This window comes from Uranotaenia lowii, chromosome 3 (genome assembly GCF_029784155.1).
Source record: "Uranotaenia lowii strain MFRU-FL chromosome 3, ASM2978415v1, whole genome shotgun sequence".
Taxonomy (NCBI): domain Eukaryota; kingdom Metazoa; phylum Arthropoda; class Insecta; order Diptera; family Culicidae; genus Uranotaenia; species Uranotaenia lowii.
The window spans coordinates 183786938-183809052 of NC_073693.1; the positions used below are offsets into that span (position 1 = coordinate 183786938).

Genomic DNA, 22115 nt, shown 5'->3' on the forward strand with positions numbered 1-22115 from the left:
CGATAAATAATTTCACAAAATAAAATTTACGGTGATTAACTCTTCATTTAAAAAATCAATACTTGGCTAAAAAAGAAAATAAAAACACATTTCATTACATCGGTAGATAGCCTAGTATCGGACCATCGACCGTAGCGCGAATAGTCAAACCCGGCTAGACCGCACGTAATGATAGAATACCGAGAAACGCATCTATCGATAAATGTGTCTCGGTCGTATTTGAAGCTTTTCTGAGCGATCACATTTCATCTTTTTGTTCGTTCGTACTGCAAGTTTCCGCTTGTGGGACGAACCACGCTAGGCCTACTATTGTGTGGTGGTTGCTACAATTCTATCTGTCTCAACCACTGCAAGGTAGTAGGCCCGTGAGGAACAAATAGATGAAATGTGATGAAAAGTGTTCAAATTAAAATTACCCTTCCGCTCAATTTTCAACATCTTTCATCTTATTCTAATCTTCTATCCGTCTATAATCTTTCAATTCTTGAATATTCTTTCTCAAAGAATATAAATTTCACCGATATAGCCGATAAATAATTTCACAAGAATCTGAATTCTGAATCTGAATTCTGAATCTGAATTCTAAATCTGAATTCTGAATCTGAATTCTGAATCTGAATTCTGAATCTGAATTCTGAATCTGAATTCTAAATCTGAATTCTGAATCTGAATGCTGAACCTGAATTCTGAATCTGAATCTGAATTCGGAATCTGAATTCTGAATCCGAATTCTGAATCTTGAATCTAAAATCTTAGGGCCCTTTTACATAAGACTCCAGTCACTGTCGACTCGAGCGAAATGTCGTATCACGGTAGCCGAGTGAAACAGCTGAGTCATGAACTTTCAAGCAGTCGACTCAGTCGAGCTACTCGACTGAAGTTCAACTCGACTCGACTGTAATACCAAAATGGCTCACTCGAGCAAAATGACTCGTGACTAGTCTTATGTAATAGGGCCCTTAATTTAAATTCTGAATGTAAATCTTTATTTTCTTGTTTAATTTTTGGTAAATCAGCGAATTGTGAAATTCAAAGTAGAATTGTTAGACAGTATCAAAACTAGAGAGAATCAGAATTCTGAATTTGGATTCTGATTCAAGGTATCCTGATGAGTATTTTCTCTGGAGATATTTTTGCCTCGAAATGTTAACCAAAACAAAATTTTTGAATTAACGATTTCACAGTGACATGCAAAAATTTATCAAACATAGTTTCGTGTAGAATTGGCACCTTCCAACAAATAACCTTCGACCAAAATATTCCGATAAAATAAGGATTTCACGCATTACCCAATTTGTCATGAGAATACAAAAAAAAAACCTTTCTTTAAGGGATTATGTAAATAATTTACACGTGGCGCCCTGCACAGCTTCCACTGTGTTACCAAACAGCCGCAAGTTAAATCCGCCCAAAAGGATAAAAGACCAATAAAACGACCCCTTGTATAACGTCGAGAAGAAACGATTTGGGATGTGTAACATGGCTCAAGCACACACAGGAGAAAAAAAATATTGTCGCTCACACCAGCAGCAAAAGCGTCAACCGCAGCGAAAATTCTATTCTTATTCCAAGGGGAAAACCGGATCCAATTGCATTTGCCATGCCCGTCGCCTAATCAACCGTATAACATTGGCTAAACAAATTCGGTTAAGGATCTTGTTGATACCTTCATTTGCATATGATTTCTCGATTGCTGATTTGTTTATTTGAAGTTTATATCTCAAATCATCTGTGATTGGAAATTCAACGAGGCAGCTTGCGATCCTTTTGTACCCGACTATTGATCAGTTATCGCCAAGAATGAAAGGAAACGAACCTAGGTGGCAGATTATTAACAATTTTTTTCAAATTTTTCCAAATTACTGAATTCTTTCTCTAAACTTTGTCAGTTTCTGACTTCTGGATAGTAATACCACTGACATGACACTTAGAACAAAAATTCGATCATTTTTTGTCTAAATTTGCCACCTATCGTCAGTTTTGCGAACCTGGCAAAATTAGATAAAAATTTCCACGTAGGAAAATTTTTGTCCAATTTTGCAAGGTTTAGCCCGATGGTATCGTCAAACTGCCTTTTTCCCCTTGAAAGTTGGCTGGTACTTTCCAACTGGGATAGCATTTCATCAAAAGCGATTAATGCGCACTCTGGAATCGATATTGCGAACTGCTGAAAAAATTATGCAACAATCGAAATCGATTGTCCAGTCAGTATGGTGAGTGTCATTAAGAGATTATTCATCGTTATTTTATGTTTCTTTATTAATTTATCAGTGATGTCCTTTTTAGTAAGAACAACTTGAAGATTATGAAATTCTATAGACGGATAGTAATACCGAAATTACATGTCTTTTTTTCCAAAACCAAATGCTGGTTTATGTTCTTCCAAAACTAATACTTACTGTGGGTATTAGAGTTATATGTAAGTTGGACTGAAAAGAATATTTCAATTTTTTTTTTTTCAAATGACTACGCACTAAAATTTTTTCATAAAAATATAGTAATCTATCATGGGTGCAAAGATGCACCACCATTCAACCAAAATTAACTGTACTTGTGATAAAAAATATTTGGCAATTTATGGCGGCACCATGTAAAGGATGCTAGGATAAAAAAGTGGTCAATTGCGTGTAAATCGATTATTTGTTTAAGAAAAAAATCCAACTATCTTCCTTTTTGAAGTTCAATATGTCTAAAAGACGAAAAAAAAAATCAGCTAAGATTCCTTGCTGCAAACAGTTTTTGAGGCTAGGTTCTGCTTAACTATCGCCCAATATTTTTCATTTGGATGAAGTTCTGGTGTGTTTGAAGGGTTCTTACACTTGGGCACAACCTGCATGTTGTTAGCGGCATACCACTCCATGACCTTTTTCCATAATGGCAGGATACCAAATCCAGCCAAAACATCACAAACAAATCATGTTTCTTCAGGAAAGGCAGCAAACGTGTTTGAAGACACTCTTTCACGTAAATTTCCTGGTTGACGGTCCCAGTTGCAACAAAAATGTTGCTTTTTAAGCCATAGGTACAGATAGCTTGCCAAACGAGAAATTTCTTGGAAAACTTTGATAGTTTAATATGCCTGAAAATGGTTTTTCACCTTTCCTCTTCCGGTTGCTGTATAATACTCTTGTCCAGGAAGCTGTCTGAAGTCTGCCTTGGCGTAAGTTTTATCGTCCATTACCACGCAATCAAACGTTTCCTCTTGTACCGAATCAATCAACGATGTCACCTGATGGAAGTGGACGAAATCAATGGAGAATCGTATCGGGCACAAACAATCAAATATGCAATTGTTGATCACTATGCATTATCCACTTATTCAACAGAAAATCACTATTTTACAATAAGAAACTACTTAAAGTTCAAAAATTCAATTTTCACCGCGACGGAGCAAAATAAAAACACGTGCGATACCAACAAACCATCGCCTACTTCCCTGACTCCTGTCTTCTGATTGTTGACTTTTGAATTCAAACTTATGATATCTTTTTTTTTTGTTTCGATTATAGTCGATACTTACTCTTGGGCTCGAACTCGCGGACATCGGCTCAGGAGACTTATGATATCGAACTATGTATTGATTTCTGACCTTGAAACAGTTCGTTTTTGATTTTTGTTTCTGGTTCCGGATTCCAGTTTCTGATTTAAGGTTTAACGTTTCCGGTTGGCAAATTCATTGGTGTCCGGATTCCGGGTTTTAGATAAAATCACTTGTTTCGCTTCTAATAAAAAAATTCCCTGGAGTCGTTTGGTTACCGATTTCCCTTTCCCAGTTCCAGTTTTAGGTTTCCGGTTTCCTGTCCCGATATTTAGGTTAGGTTCCCTGTTTCCAGGTCAGTTACAATACCATTTTCCAGTTTTTAGTCTCAGATCTCGAAAATCTGATTTCAGTTTCTAGTTTTCGGTCCAGTTGTTTGAATCTAGTCATCGAAATCCGGAAGAACAGAATGGGTAAGAGGAATTTCTTATTTATTATTCCGATTTACATTTTCCGATTTTCGATATCTGGTTTCCGGTTTCCGATATCCGATTTCAGATGTTTGGTTTCTATTCTATGTTTAATTTCTGTAACAAATTCCTACTTCTTTTTCAAAATTCTTATTTTCAGCCAACAATAATAATTCATTTTTAAATAGAGCGCTGATGTGGTCTAGCGAATATACTGGCACGAGTTTGGTTTTGGTATGCCAGGCGTACTGAGTTCGATTCCCGGTATCGGCAAGAAAACTTTTGGGTTCGAATCCCATGAGTGGCCGACAGGTAAGATGTGTTTCTTATTTATCTTATTATAACTGACTATATAATAAGATTGTTCAATCAGTTGCCAGCTGGTCAGGTATATACATCAACACAACACATTCACTCCATAACAGTTCATACGAAGCCATGGGGTTCGTGTATGGTGTACGGGTTGCATTGGAGGTTCGTCGAACTTATTTATCTAAAAAATGCACGTGAACACATACTTAGACAGAAATGCGGTGAATCCGTGCACCCATGGGTGGATAACCAACATACATACATACATATAATAATAATTCATTTTTTAAATCCAGAATCACAACTTAGAATTTTGAATTTAATTCTTTGGTATCAGTATACCGGTATATCAGGTTTCAGTATTCAAACATCTAAGCTCATAAAATCAATTTGTTAACTTTAAAATATGAAAAAATGGGATTCAGATTTTTTTTTTCAATTTTGAAGCTGTCCTAGATTCATAATACAATTTTGTTTTTGTATCGCGCTCTGAATACATACAATATTGTAACTTAGTTTCTCCATTATCAATAAACGGACTCAGCAGATGTGATTATGCTCCTAGTTTGTTTATCCTCAATTCGACGATTTACACCGGCTGATATGTCTATGTATCAAAGTTGAGAAAAATGACAATCAATACTACGCCCTCGACACTTTCACAGTGAAAGGTGACTATCAGGCCTGAAAAGAATAGGTTAGGTTACCCAACATAGTCAAAACACGAATAAATAAATTACACAGCCCAGGCCATTTAATTAACTTCTTCTCGTTCGATCCTACATACCTATCATACGAAATCATAGCAGTGCGAAGCCAAGTGCCAAGTTGCCCGCCTGGTTTGAATGAGAATGGCTGAACAAGGAGTTGATGGGCTTTGCGCTTTGGTGACTAAAGACGGCGTTATTGCATGTTGCACCCAATAATAGCTGAATGTAGTGGCATGGTCGTCGTATACGCCCTCAACACACATAATAGCATAGTGGAAACCTGTACCTACATACATACATAATGACAATCAGCTGTGGGGGTGGGAAACTGAAATTTGGGGGCATATTAAGAGGTGAATAGATTTCGTTTGAATTAAGATTAATGTGACAAAAATAAGCGACCCCGCTTAAGGTGGTTTGCCGCTATGATTGATTCGGTCTCTTGGAAACTACCTACTTACGTTCGCAGATTCTAGTTTAATTTTCACCATCTGATTTGTGATTTGGGGTAATTTATCTTTTGATTTTAATTTTCTGATTGTTCATCTGTTTTAAAAACAATTTGTTTTAAATATAAAGGCTTATTTCAGGACGATAAATTTATTCAAAATTTTAAATTCACATGAAAAAAAAAATCAATTTAATTAGTTACCTGCACTTCTTACCTATCTGTCAAGTTTTCTATACGTTCGACTTCATACGCTACCTTCTATTGACTGATAGCAAACAACGTGCAGTGAATAATACCATGTTTTGTGGAGATAATCGTCACATAATGCGAAATACTTTAGACGGGATAATTGAGTAAAATATGGGGTTGTGTGAACACATACTTCTCTGCCGTCCCAGAGGGATAATAACTCTTCACAAGTGTATGAATGGTCGGGTATTCTAGTTTCCTTTTTTTCATGCCGTCCTTCCTTCCTCCTCGTGCCGGCTGACTTTTCTTTCAGTGGCGTTCGTGATGCATGAATGACTTAGGGATGATGATATTGTGTTCTGCCCACCTAACCTGCCTTTTGAACCACAGGCTCGAGATGAACAGCAGCCGGTACCAAATTTTGAACAGATTTTGTCGATTTAAAGAGGGGTCGGTTAGGTCTAGAAATATGTTTCCCTTGTTAATTACATTGCAGAATCTATCCATCCGTTATCTTTTATTCATTTCTTATCATTTGGTGTTCATCAACGTTCATAAATAAATGAAGTTTTCTATCTGATCGCGCGTGACATTCTTAGACCCATGTTTGTTTTTTACTAAAACCATATTATTGGAAATGAAAATCAATTAATTCTATTTTACTTATCACCGCGTATAATCATAATGTAGCTTTGATATGCAAAGACAATAAATTTCTAAGTGAATTTGGTATATTTACCAAAAAACTGATAAGAGTGATGGTATATGCAAACGGTAGTATACAGAGCAAAAAAAGTATTGTGATATTTAATCAAATACCTGCAAATAACTTGAGTCGAAAATGTTAGTTAATATTACATCGTCTTGATGTATCCGGCAGTTTGAAATCATTAAATAATTTTTGTACCGCTCATGCCATTGCACAGTGGTGCAGAACATTAATCTAGCTGTACGAAATTAATAGCGCCCAGGGATGAAGAGATAGACATTTGATGTCTTCAGCAACATTGTTCAGTTTTACATGGAGCATATTCCAATATAAAAAATTGATAAAAATGCTAACTTTTTTGTTCTACAAATAAGGGCTTTGATGTCTTCGACAAAATTATTTATCGGATCAAAATACATAAGTTTGTTCAATATGTCAAAGTCCTATCACATCACTCTCAGGAGTTACAGTCAAAGTAAAAAAAAATCTCTTAAAAAACAGTGTTTTGAACCTGACCCGTTGTAGATTGGATAAAATGGTTCGCTGTCTTTGAAACAAAGTTGTAACAAGCCACGATCTACAATTGTTCCATACATTATGATGGGTTTAGCAGTTGCTGAAGCCCTATATTTAGTGTATTTTATTGGCAATTTTAGAAGGCTCATCCATCGAAAAGTGCACATTTTCGCAACACCCCCTTTTTGTGATTATTTTTGATGATAAACGTAACCATTTCCATTTGAAATGAGCGGTGAAATCGATGGAACTAGTAGAGATTTGAACGATTGAAAATATACTTTTTGTATGAAAATTACCTATTTTACTTAGAGAAAAAACGTTGATAACTTTTAGTTCATTAATAAAGTGTTGCAGTTTTCTTTTATATATTTTGTTTTGTTAAAAGACATTTAAATTCGATTTTTCAAATCAATTAAACACAAAAAAAATTAATGGAACTTATCAGTTAAATTAGGTAGAGCACTAAATTGAACCGGTTGCAGCGGTTATATTGTACTGACAAAACCGATTCTATTGTTCATTCATATGATATTAAATACTTATTTAGTGCTCTACCAAATTTGTGCCATTATTTTTTTGTTGAGTTTAAATTATTTGGAAAATCGAATTTAAATGTCTTTTAACAAAACAAAACATATAAAAGAAAACTGCAACACTTTATAAATGAACTAAATGTTATCAACGTTTCTTCTATAAGTAAAATAGATAATTTTCATACAAAAAGTATATTTTCAATCGTTCAAATCTCTACTAGTTCCATCGATTTCACCGCTCATTTCAAATGGAAATGGTTCCGTTTATCATCAAAAATAACCACAAAAAGGGGGTGTTGCGAAAATGTACACTTTTCGATGGATGAGCCTTCTAAAATTGCCAATAAAATGCACTAAATATAGGGCTTCAGCAACTGCTAAACCCATCATAATGTATGGAACAATTGTAGATCGTGGCTTGTTACAACTTTGTTTCAAAGACAGCGAACCATTTTATCCAATCTACAACGTGTCAGGTTCAAAAAACAGTTTTATTTAAAAGATTTTTTTACTTTGACTGTAACTCCTGAGGATAATGTGATAGGACTTTGACATATTGAACAAACTTATGTATTTTGATCAGATGAACTACTTTGTTGAAGACATCAAAGCCCTTATTTGAAGAACAAAAAAGTTAGCATTTTTATCTCGCTATCGGTGGACCCTCGGCAAAAATTTTTATATTGGAATATGCTCCATGTAAAACTGAACAATGTTGCTGAAGACATCAAATGTCTATATATCTCTTCATCCCTGGGCGCTATTAATTTCGTACAGCTAGATTGATGTTCTTCACCACTGTGCATTGGGCCGAATTTCCTAAAAATGAAAAATAGTGAAGTTAAATTTGAAGCTTTAGCTTGGTTTACATTTTTATTTAATTTTGGTAGTACTTACAAGCCAATCAAATACAGCTGAGGTTCTTACTTTTTGAAATGAGTAAAATTTGAACGTCAATTGAAGAATACATTTACTACTTGATGCGATATCGCATAGAAAGTTGTGTTGTGATATTACACTACACGACGTAATACTATAAATCATCTCCAGAAATTACATCGTCCATTGTGATGGTGTACATAGAAGAGACGATCCAAAAAATTTAAACCAACACCTGCTAAACCACGACTCTACATGGAGATAAGAAAAAAAAAACTTTCTGAGAATCGAAACAGCTGACATTTTTCTTCATGAATTAGGCTATTTGAAATCATTATCATCAACGCTTCGGTTGCTCCTTGTCAGAAGTAATTAGTCAATAAATCTTCAAACTAATTTCACAAACCAGCTATTAACGCTCGAAAAACAATCACGAACTCAACGGACTTATCATCTGGTTCTGGTTCTTATCGCTCTTGCAGCGGATGTGTCACTGGGAATTCATTAACGTGCTGGTTTTTAATCTGACTTTACGTTGCTCGTGGAGGTTCACAAATTTAACAAGTCCACTTAACGTTATCAACTGCTCGGACCACTATCAGATTTTTTTTTAAGATCAATCTTTCAATTGACTTTAATAGTTTTCAAATTTTAAATTGATCATTAATTTCAATAAAAAACCGGTTGATACCTGTAGGTTCGATGCATTGTTACTGCGTTGAAAGAACTGAATCAGATTTGCAGATCGTATCTTCCTTAGAGCACATGATTTGCATTTCAATTGTGTCTCCTACTTCTTGTTGTTCCTTATCACTTCACCCAAAATATGTGTCTTGTAATTCACAAGGAATTTCACCGTTTTGTCCGATTGTCCGATGCAAAGGGAAAGACGATACAAAGACTGTTGACAACCTGGAGCCAGCCGCGTCTTCATTCAATGCCAGTCACATGTCGTGAATATTTCAGGGACTAAGGACTGTATTCCCAAAAAAAAATGCAACACTCACAGATGTGAATATACTTGATGCAACTTTTGAATAAAATCTTTGGGCAGGACCCTGAAAAGTTCAGTATAAATCCGAAGGGAGACCCAAATGGAGTTGAAAATCAACTAAATTCGTTCAAAATTCATACGGTAGGGTAAATTATTCAAGGAGACCTAGAGGATCCAACGCGATTGATAGTCCGGATCTTGGACACAGAACAGCTATCGAAAGAAGCTTGCTGCCATTCTATACGAAGCTCGACAAATTGGACTATGACGTGAAAGACCTCTAAGGTTAAAGCGCCAATAAGCTATATTAAAAAAAAATTGGACTATAAGAACTACCGAGCGATCACTATCCTTGAAACCGCCTACAGTGTGGTCCCGAATTAGAATGTCCATCCCGGGATTTCCCGACCTCGAATTCCCGGGAATTAAGAAAATTCGAGATTTCCCGAATCCAACAAATAGAGCTAATTTTTTAAAAGTTAACACGACGTAAATTTGAATAAATGCCAGGTTCAGGAAGGAAAATGATTGTTAGCCTTTGATAGTTTTTCTAAAACATGGTGAAAACATTGAATTTAAGAAGAGGTTTCGTTTGTCTAAGAACCCGGTGCTAAAAGTCAAAAATGACAGTAAATCTGTAACAAAAAGACAGAAAAATTTGATGTCTAGTACTTCAGGTATCTGACAATTTTAGGAAGCTGCAATTTAAAATGATTGATACAATAAATGACCAAATATACAAAGAAGAATGCCTCCAAAAGCAACCACTTTCCTTGCATTACAATTTCATAGGTTCCAAGTTGATAATCTGGTTTGCTTTGATCTGGAGTCGCCTCTATTATGATTGATTATGATTTCGTGGTCCTTTTAAGATTGCATTGTAATATATTCTTTATTTTATTATTGATTGCATAAAACCATCTTGAACGTGTGAAAATGAAAAAAAAAAAACAGATCTAATTGGTTGTTATGAAGTGTTCACGGATTGTCATCATTTTGAACCTACCAAATTTTTTTTTTGCGTTACAAAGTTGTACACAATATTTTCGCTTGCGAGTTTTGAGATATAGAATACCGAATTTTCGGTGATTGTTGTCAAGATTTCTTAGCGCTCCCTTATGTGTTAAACAAAAATAATTACTAAATCTAACTTTCCAACCGCTCTAAAAGAAAGAGAATCGTTCTAAGACAACATTCTTTCAAAGTTGAAAATTTATTGCGGATTGTTCGAGTTATCAATAAAATGGGCTGCTATCCTTTTTTATAATCTCGTTTATGTGGAACGACTTGAACCATTTTAACTTCGCTTGTAAACACATTTTGCGTGATTGTGATGTCACATTCTGTACCAATAAGACATTAATATCTTAGGAAAGGTTAGATTTTCAAAGAAATTGAAAAAAGAACGGAAAATTTTATACATCGGAAATGTTGGTTTGGTTTTTCTACGCTAACACATTCCCTACTATGCTACAGGAATCTGTACCATTTTTTTAATTTGGTAATGAATCTACAAAATGTTCCATCCAAAGCGGGGAAAACCGATGTGGTTTAGCGAATAAGCTGGTGCCAGTCTGATTTGGTATGCCAGGCATACTGGGTAAAAAACTACTAAACAACTTTTGGGTTCGAATCCCATAAGTGGCCGACAGGTAAGATATGTGTTTCCCCTTGTATAACTGACTATATATTTATTTATTTACATAGTATTCCGTCTCACGACATAACTTGACGAACATAATTCCTAAAATTCACTCGGTTCATAGCAACCGTTCTCCAATTTCTCGGGCACCCCACGTTCGCCAGATCACGCTCCACTTGGTCTAACCACCTCGCTCGTTGCGCCCCCGCTCGTCTTGTTCCTACCGGATTCGTAGTGAACACCTGTTTTGCAGGACAGTCGTCCGGCATTCTCGCAACATGTCCCGCCCAGCGTATCCGGCCAGCCTTCACCACCTTCGGGATACTGGGTTCGCCGTAGAGGCGCGCGAGCTCGTGGTTCATCCTTCGCCTCCACACTCCGTTCTCCTGTACGCCGCCAAAGATGGTTCTTAACACTCGTCGCTCGAATACTCCGAGTGTACGCAGGTCCTCCTCGAGCAATATCCATGTCTCGTGCCTGTAGAGAACAACCGGTCTAATGAGCGTCATATACAGGTTACACTTCGTGCGAGGGCTAAGTCTTCTCGACCGCAGTTGCTTGTGGAGTCCATAGTAGGCACGACTTCCGCTGATAATTCGCCTCCGGATCTCACGGCTGGTGTCATTGTCTGCGGTCACCAGTGAGCCGAGATAGACAAAGTCTTCGACTATCTCCAGCTCGTCGCCGTCGATCGTGACCTTGTTATTACTGGACAAGCGGGTTCGGTCGGTCTCGGATCCGCAGGCCAGCATGTGCTTCGCGTTTCAGTTTGCGGTAGATCTCCTCCACCGCGGTTACGGTCGATCGTGTCGTATGCGGCTTTGAAGTCGATGAATAGATGATGCGTAGGGACTTGGTGTTCACGGCATTTTTGGAGGATTTGCCGCAATGTGAATATCTGGTCCTTCGTAGACCGTCCCTCCATGAAGCCGGCCTGATGACTTCCCACGAATCTGTTTGCTTGTGGCGTTAGGCGGCGGAGTAGGATTCGGGACAACACTTTGTAGGCGGCATTGAGGACAGTGATCGCTCGGTAGTTCTCACAGTCCAATTTGTCGCCCTTCTTGTAGATGGGGCATATTACCCCCTCCTTCCACTCCTCCGGTAGCTGTTCTATGTCCCAGATCCGGATTATCAACCGATGTAGGCAATCGGCCAACCTGTCCGGGCCCATTTTGATGAGTTCAGCTGCGATGCCATCCTTCCCAGCCGACATGTTTCTATTCAGCTGGCGAATGGCTTCCTTACTGATATATAAAAGGAACTGACTATATAAAAGGAATGTTCAATCAGTTGCCAGCAGTGCCAAGTGAAGCCAAGCCAAGCCAAGTGAACACATGCTTAGGCAAAAACTGCGGTAAATCCGTGCACCCATGGTTAATAACCAACATACGAAGGCACACAAATATAAAAAAAATTCACAAAATGATGGTATATGTAGGTAAGAGTTTGATGCAGGGCAGTCACTTCAAGATATTTAAGAAGTAGAAACAGCTTTAAATGATTGATTGATGGTTGAAAGTAAAAATGTTAATAAGAAAAAGAAATTGCCGATGATTTTACATTGAATTATTCCAAGAACCGCAGGAGTTCAACGTTAAATGTCTCTACTACCACGAAATGTATAGAGTCCTAAGGCAGAGCGTAACGTGTACCATTCATGTTGGATGAAAGACAGGTAACTACATTCTTATCTCTGGAAAACAATTGAATAAAACAATGTACAAAAACGTTCGGTGTTTAAATGATAATTGCAATTTTAAGCATATTGTAATTATAACCGTGCCGCGTCCAGTTATCACTGTGTATAATTGCAAGCTAATTATGTAGGGATGAGAAAACGAAAATGGGCTTCCTTTGAGGAACAAATAGCTGGTTTTAATTTCTATCATGCATCCATTCAACACGTTTTTATTAATTACACCAGATAGTCTACTAATACAATTATTTTAATAATCAGTTAAGGAGACGCACGTACATCATGTATGCAGGTTGATATAGTGAAGAACAAAAAGCACAACACTTTTTGTTGCGTTTAGTGTGAATGCAGATGTGTGACCAACCACTTCGCGGCGATGGCCGAGGGTGTCTCCCAGCAAAATTATATTGGAAGCTAGGACCTTAGTGTGTCAAGGTTAATTTACACAGAATAAATTTATGCTTCTATGTGACTAGGTTTGCCTGAATAAAAATATCATTTTTTTTTCGTCGTACATGATTTTTTTAAAGTTTCTGCAACATAATTATTGTATGCTGCACAGCAGTAACAATTGTTAAAAAGACGTATTATTCAAAATTTCAGGGTGATAATAAATAATTTTCGATGTCCTAAAATATTACACATTTCTAGTGCTTTTTATTAAATACATCTGATAAAATATAAGCATGCTTTTCCGAGCAATTTCACTCGTGTTGGAAAAAAGTGGTAGAAATTTTGACACACAGTGGTAGTACATTTCAAAAATTTTAAAATGCAAATTTTATTTCTAGATCTACGACCGTCAAATTTGTTTACAACATTATGTCTATTTTCACATGAAGAAACATTTGGATCACATAGGGCTAAAATAGAAAAAGTGTTGTAAAAATTTCATTGTAAAATTGCTCTTGTAGTACCACACCAAAGTAGCCCGTAGTTGTAGCTGACAATTAAAATTTTCTATATCGAAAAATACACGACGATTTCAGGCTCTCAGAAAGATTTTTCTGCTACCGTGAGTACCACTAATTCTTTCCGAAAATCTATAGCAAAACTGTTTCTCTAAAATTTATCTGATTGTTTCTAATTTACAGGAATTTTACTATAAACAAATTTGAAGCCTTTTCATTAACGACCTGATCTTCAGGTAAGAGAGTGTTTAATGTTACAATATTTCTTTTGTTTTGTGCAATAGTTTGCCAATCGGAATTATGTCATAATTATAGATAAATAGTAAAAATTGACGATAATTTCAGTTTGTTATGATCGAAACTAATGTTGCCTCAGATCATTTTTTGACACATTATAAACAAAGCAAGTAAAACTGAAAACGGCACAGGGAATACAGCTGAACTCTTCAAATGCTAGTACAGACATATCTAGCTAAAACATGTCTCAGCCTGAACATACGCGGGAAACCAAAGATTGCGTCATAAAACCTTGAAATATCGTTTTTCTCTTTTGTTTATGGTTTATCTTCTTATTCTGAACTTCTTAGTCACGTAGCATCAATTTGTTTAAAAGCTTTATTTATAACGTTTACTACAATTTATATTTAACACTAGACTGAGTCGATTTGGGGTAATTTTTGAATTTCTCAAATCCTGGGGTCTAAAAAGCTTCGTTTTGGTCCAAAACTTATCCACAATTTCTTGCTGAATTTTTAGGTAACGTTTACATGAGTAAATTTGAAAGTTTAGGTTTGTAGGGGAAAAAAGTTATTAGCTGTTTAACAGGGATATGTCTTTTGGCATTGAAAAACAATAAATTCAATTGACATCACTGCTGGAGCCTCGCGAAGTATTGCATGAGAAGTAAACCTAAAAGTTCCCCAAAATGACCCCAAATCGACTAAGTCTAATATAACACATTTTTTACTTACTGAAACGATTCACATTGTTTTGTTGAAATAAAACTGATAAATCGACTATTGGCTTCCATATGTTTTTAGATACCTTTTGTGTCACCAAGAATCAGTCTTTAATATAAGATGATTTGGATGATTCCTGAATAAGCGCATCGAGTTTCATTTTGTACGGAAAGGAGAATAGGCAATTTTGTTTTCGGATGTATACGGATTAGCAATATATGGTTCGAAAGATCTAGACGAGACAAGAAAAAGTTTCTATGAAGTCAAGAAAATCTACCGAGGAATTAAGGTTGGAAGTTGTATTATTTCAAGGAAAAGAGTTCCGAAAATGTCTAGCTAGCGGTCCAATTTATAATCTAGTCGACATTCGTGTTCTGATTTTATGCTAAAAAAAACTTCTTTGTTTCATAATTGTTTTCTCCTAGAAGATGCTAAGTATATCATTGAAAAGGTTATAATCATTTCGAAATAAATGAGCTAGTGATATAGCTCAGTTGGCAAGCAGTTGATTCCTGAGCCGATGTCCATGAGTTCTTGCCCAAGAGTAAACATCGAACAAAGTTGTACCGGATAAGTTTTTCAATGACTGTCCGCCAACTGCATCGTTGATATAAGTCGCAAAAGACATACAGATGTTAGAACGACTATAATCGAAACAAAAAAAAATAATTTCAATAATTTCAAAGACTCGAGCTCCCAAGCAAAATAATGCACGTCACTACATTCAAGTGAAACAAAAAAACATTTTATGGGATTTTCATTCTATTGGATAATTCATCCCAGGAAGGCCTGATTTGCGTTTTTGACCGTTTGAAACATCTGGCGGTCACGCCAGATCTCTCTACGAACAAAAATCCGAATCTTCAACTCAAACGTCAAATCCGCATTGCAGTACGGGTGCGAAACTTGGTGCACATATGTGGTGACGACTCGAAAACTGCAAGTATTTGTAAACCGCTGCCTGCGGAATATCATCCGCGCTTGGTGGCCTGGCAACTGGATCTCGAATGAGGAACTACATCGCCGGTGTCATCAAAGGGCGCTAAAAATCGAGATTCGAGAACGTAAGTGGAGATGGATTGGGGACACGCTGCAAAATGATGAAAACGAGATTTGCAGAGAGGCGCTAGATTGGAATCCAGAAGGACATCGAAGAAGAGGCAGACCCAGAAACTCGTGGCGGCAAAGCCTAGCCGCTGAAATCCAAACTGTCGACTGGCTCCGGATCGTCAACAGTGGAGGTCTTTTACCACGGCCCTATGCACCGGAGGATCGGCGCGGGATCATTAAGTTAAGTAAGGATAATTCATCCCAAAAAAATTAAGTGAGAATCGAACTCACTGCAACATCTCATCTCGGCTTGCCAGTCCGATATCTTATCCAGTGCACCATCTGAGTCGGTTGGTAAAAGAAGGTTTATTGACATAGCATTTCTGCCATTGGCCGTCTGCCGTTTGGCTGGTTTTTTTTATTCATCCTCTGTCCTTGATGGGAAAGGGATGAGAATAGGAGGGATAGGGAAACTGTTTTCTACTGCCGGTCGGTTTACATACACACATACAGCTCATATTGGCTGGTGGTTTTTTGCCGTCGCGGTCGGTTTGAAACAAAGATTGGTTTTTTTTTCTAATGGCGGTTTACATACACACACAGCGCTTGGTTCTTCATTCGACAATATCCTTGCTGGCTGATTGTTCCATCCTGCTATGTCTTGCGATAGGGTATGGGATTTGTTTTATTTGGTTTCTTGCCAGCCACGATACCAGTTATTAAAAAGCTTGTAAATGCCAGCCCGGCATAGAATTTTATACCGATAATTCCACCTCCAAGGAAGTTCATTATTGGAGTAGAGTCTGATTTGTGGGTATATGAATCAACAAACTTATTGACTATGAAAAGCCGCAAATTTTAAATTTCCCTACAAAACTTGCAGCGGTCTACTGATTACACACTGTTTGCTTTCGGTCGACACTTTGAAATTTTGTTGAGAAAACACAGTTAATGTGGAAGAGAACAGGCACCTATTAGAAATAATTCAATCCTTTTAACTAAGACAGTATTCTACGCCATTGATTTAATTAAGTTACCTTGTTTCCTTTACATAATTATGACCCCTCAATCTCCAATCTTCATACAATCCAGGGGAGAATTAACTTGAAGCCCCCAACAGTCAGTCTGATCAATTCGGTACCGCAAAGAGAGAAGTTGAGATTGAAGTCAGCCAGAAGTGAACTTCAACTGATTCCCGCGACATTACATTTTCAAAGCAATAGTTTAACAATGAAGAATTGTAGGTACACAAAACGTGGAATACGCATCGCTACTTCTCGATCAATTTCCAATTATCTCCGGATTCATTATATTAACGGAGATTTTTTTTCTCTCTCATCCATCCGATTGATTTTTTGCTTCAATTTGTTCTCTAAGAAGAAGTGCGATGATTGCTTCACTTATGTACAAGCTTCAGCTCCAGTCAAAAGAGAAGAAAAAATCACCGTATGGTCGGCTTGTAATTTTTACACTTTTCGTTCATCACGGTTAAAGCTAGATAATGCATAAAGGACCAATCAATGAGTAATTGAGTCAGATCAATAAACGGGCAATTGACTACGTTGTTTACACATTACATGGCATCTATGGAAACTGATTTTGGGCTTTTTTTATGTTATTTCGAAAATAAACGCCTTTCACTCATTGTAACACATCCAAATTGTTAATATTCATCAATTTTTATTTCCGAAATCATTTGCTTCTCACAGTAACATTCAAATTTGTATATTATTGTCCGTTGCATCTAAAGTTGGATTTCGGAATCCAAAATCCAATACAGTGTTCTATTGCGATGATTTATTCAAACAATATCTACTGCATATGAAGTGGTGTATACTTTTCAATCAATCATCTGTCAAAGTTTTTGAGATGAAAATCCAGGAACAAAAAATCTTAAAAGTTGTTGCAGAACCCAGCAAGATTTTCTTAGAATAAGACATATTCACTAAAGAGGAAATAATACTAAAAATACTTTTTTTTCGATTATAGTCGTTTAAACATCTTTATGTCATTCGCGACTTATATCAACGATGCAGTTGGCGGACAGTCATTGAAAAACTTACTGTGATCGATGTTTACTCTTGGGTTCGAACTCACGGATATCGGCTCAGGAAGCAACTGACTTGCCAACTAAAAGCTAAAGCTATAATTTACGCAGGGGGAAGTGTGACCATATGCGCCTATCGGAAAAAGCACCTACAGCCGTTTGACGAGATGACTGATAATTCAATATATCTTATCAGATTATTACCCTCAAATGCACTTAAATGACAATTCATAAAATACAAAGTCTAAATAAGGCCGGAACAAATTTCAAATCCTTCTTTTGTCACTCGGAGTTGAAACATCGCAAGGGGGGGGGGGGGGGACAATAAAAAATAATGCGAAAAACAAATAAATTGCACGAAAACTTGTATGCAACCATATTGCATACTATATCATTGCACAAAACCTATAAATCTAGTAATTTTTTATCGAAAAATTCAATAAAATCAAGAATACAAAAGGTGGAATGACTCCCATCATCCAAAATTTGTTTTTTGGTCTTGTAATCTTTCAGATATTTGATATTTTTTTCGAAATTAACATAAAATACTTCAAACTTTATTTATTTCCCCCCTCAGGGTTTTTGGAAATTTCGAAGGGGGGGGTGACAAAAGAAGAAATTGATATTTGTTCCAGCCTAATTAAAAATTCAAACATTTTGTAACATGTTGATTTTAAAAAATCAGGCGTGCTGAAGCTCTAAACAAAATTGCTAAAAGTTTTTCTTTCTATTTGGTTTAAAATTTAAAAAAAAATCAGCACATTACCGCTTATAGGTTAGGTATAAGTGATTAGAAGAAATAAGAGACTCTTTTTCAATGCGTCTATATAAAAGCGCATTAGGGTCACATAAAACGTTGAGATCTAGTGTTGTCCCGAAAATTGCTCCAAACCACATGTTAACAATTTCAATGTTTAGAAGGCACCTTAAAAAAATCCTTAGAGTAGTCTAATATTTTTAATAGGGTGGTTCCAAAAATAATTTCAAAACCATCGTGATATTTAAGCTCTTGTCACAGTTTTGCAGTGAGAAAAAAAATTCAATACAGATGTTTTTTTTTATTATTTTCATATGCGGAATAAATTAAAAAAAAAAAGAAAAACAACCCTAATTTATGTTTTATGCAACAAAATTTATGAAAACCAAGATTTATCAAAAAAAAAGCTCCGATGTATGATGATTATCAGCTTCAAATTAAATCCGTTTATATCATCTTACATCAATCAATGAATCTTTCGTCCAGCAGATCCAAAACCCAATCGAAAATCATTGAAAAATATTTGATGGAATTTACAGACAATGTGACCAATACCGTACAATTTTGATAATTAAAAAATGTTATTGTTATTGTAATTTTTTATTCAGTGTCGGTAACCTTTTTTGTAAAGTTATATGAGGCCCTCAGAACAGAACTAAAGGGATATAAGTGCAAAAAATGTTCGATTTTGAGTGAATATGCAATGCCAAACGATGTCATGTTTCAAATTATATTTGGTGATTTTTCAGATTTTTAAAATTATGTTCGCATATTTCTACGTTCGAAAGAAAATTGCAAATGTATTTTTCGAAGATGGAAAACAATTAAAAAGCGTGCTTTCTTGAAATTAGTTTTTATACACTTTTACCCCTTTGACTTCTATCAATTCATGAGATTTTTATATCTTTGTCTTGAATTTAGTCAGTGTAGATTCAGATATATTTATCCAAATGTTATATCTATGCAGACCAAAAAAAAACCGTTAAATTTATAAAAATGGTATTTCCAAAAAAAGACTTCGCGGGCCACAAAAGCATGTGGCCCGTGGGCCATGGTTTGGCCACCCATGCTTTAAATCGAAAACGATCGTTCAAGTGTGAACACTTTGAGTGCTTATCGTAAAAATCGTTGTCTCAAAAAATAGTGATTTGAACTGACCTCCTCGTTCTTCGGATTTACTTTTTCCCTTGGAAATTTTTGAAAATTGTAATTTACGTCAGCAAACCGAAGAACATTGACAAACTTTAAACTAAAATACGAGCTAAATAGCCGCTATCAAACCCGAAATACTGGCCAATGCTACATAGAATGCCCACAAAAAAGCTGCTTTTTGCCTATCAAATAAGGGTGGTCATTTAATCCGTGTTGTATTCTAAATCTGGTTAGAAGTAAATGGTATAAAATAAACATAGTTTTTTTCATACGATATGAAATCCGCCTGTCATACATGGGACTTCAAATTGTTTTCTCAGAAACCGTATTGATTCGTGAGAACCGTTGTAAAAGAATCATTTTAAAGAAAAAAAAAACATATGGAATGAAGCCGTGTTTGGAATATGGAGCAAAACCCACCCGTGTAAAGAAGACCTTAGTGTATCCTGTAAGAATCTTGTTTATTTTGAAAATTGGTTGAAAAATTACGGATACATCCAGACGACGCATCCGTCTGTAATCTTCTATTTTTCGTTTTTTCCTTTTTGAATACTTCTCATCTATGAAGCCGATACAAAAATTCCAAAATTGTTCTACACTTTTCAAGAATATTAAAGACGAAACATCTGTAATTAAAATGCTGTGAATCTGGGGATGAATAAACCATTTGGTTTAAAATCCTCACAAAAAAAAATTCTGTGAAGTATTTCCACAGTTTAAAATTTTTTTGTTGTTTACGAGTTTGGTTACAAACAATACCAAATTTGTTGGTCAAATGAAAAAAAAATTCTAATTTCTTACCTCGATCGTCATTGGAATCTTCACTTGGAGGACCCTGTATTGCTCGTTGTGGTGATATGCTTTGATGTGTGTTACTGTTGATATTGTTTAATCCACTTAAGGCTGCAAGGCTTTGCGGGGCACCCGGCGGACCGAAACGAGGCCTTGACAGAAACGGTCCGCCGAAAACGCCAGGAACCCCAAACTGTAAAAATGGTGCCCATTGCGGTACCCGGTTTCGCGGCGTTAAATGTGCCGCCGCTGCTGCCGCGTACAGTTGTAACGCCGGCTGTGAACCGAGCGTCTGTAGATTCTGCAACATTCCTTGGTGTTCTAGAACCATAATACTGCAGCACGGTCAACTATTGTCACTATTAACAGTGCAACCCCAACCTCACAAATTCACCGTTTCACACAACTCAGTTGATGTTTGCTATTTTTACAAGCATCCATAGGGATGTAGTTTTCGTAGCAGATAGGATTTCATCTTGGTTTGCAACTTCACATTTATTTAACTCTATTTTTGAAATCTTCAGGTAACTTTTTTCTACACTTAATTTCACATGTTTCGTTGATCTTGGTTACACATCCTTTAACTCTGTATGCTAATTTAATCAAGCATTTCTTCTGCGATATTGAAACAATTAGCATTAAACATTTCAATAAATGTTTTCAATTATGCACTTCCGCAAACTCGTTCTCACATTTTCAGAACAACTCTTATAAAACAATGAAAATACGCCGCTCGTCGATGAATTGCTAATGTTTGGCATATAAAATATGGTCAGCGCAAAATCTCAAGTGTGTATCCAACTTCTGGGAAACTACACAAAATCAAAGAGAGTAGAAAGTACTGCTCACACTTCCCCGCGCCTGATCAACACCATTATAACACTCTAGTGGCGACATACGACTTTGTTTACAAAACAAACGAAAGATTCAAAATACGCTTAATGGCAATAATTCCTTTTCATTCAACACCCTCCGCTGTGTGGTGGAAAACTGATTCACGAACAGAAAATTCAATTCACTCGAGTTATGAAACTGGAATAAAAAAGAATAAAAACAACTGGCAGGGAACTTGTACGTTTTGGGGCGGAGCCAAGCGCCAGAAGCCGAAGACACGAGTATATTCGTCCATGGCCGACTATCAAGCCACGCCTTCTTCGATGCGTCGATGTCACGCATACCACTACACTTTTTTTTGTGCGTCGATGCACACGAATACGAAAGCTTCTGGAATTATGATCGATGGGATGAAATCATTTATGTATCCAAGTACGCTGTGCTTACACTTACACTACTCTAAGCTTCCAAAGTGCATTGATTACCATAAGATATTTTGCTGGCACTACGGAAACAGTTCTGCAGATCACATGGCTGCTGAAAGACGATTCTTCCTCTCCATACACACATAAGAACATCCTTCGTGAATTTACATAGAACGTTTAAATTGACAGCTTTACGCCATTATATTAATTAAATATTGCCATTAATTTGAACACTTGAAAAGAATCTTATTGATTTTAAGATTGTTACTACATTGATTTAGTCATGACGGTTTTTTCAAATTGAAATTTCTCATTTCCGTTTTGGAAACCTTACAAAAATCGCATCCATGGTTATTAATCATTCTTTCGAAACATGAAAAAACTAGATGATTTCGTATAAAAAATTAGAATTATTGAATATCTGAATGTTTAAAGTATACGAGGATGGGAAATAATTCATATCAATTTAAAGCATAGCTAAAAAATACATAAAACGAATAAACATAATCTTAATTTAAAAATAACTATGTAACCTTCTTTTTCCAAGAGGAAGAATGACCAAGATGGTTAAAATCCTCTATAAATAAACAAAATCCAATCCAA

The 22115-nt window shown here is 36.2% G+C and overlaps 1 protein-coding gene across 1 annotated transcript in view; it reads right to left on the reverse strand.

Moving 5' to 3' along the window:
* The window catches only part of LOC129755148 (homeobox protein unc-4-like), a 101354-nt gene extending 80107 nt beyond the window's left edge, over positions 1 to 21247 (reverse strand). The window contains exon 1 of the mRNA XM_055751499.1: positions 20263 to 21247. Within this exon, the coding sequence (XP_055607474.1) occupies positions 20263 to 20584 (322 nt within the window). The 5' untranslated portion in view covers positions 20585 to 21247. The remainder of the gene's footprint in view (positions 1 to 20262) is intronic.
* Positions 21248 to 22115: the final 868 nt, after the last annotated feature.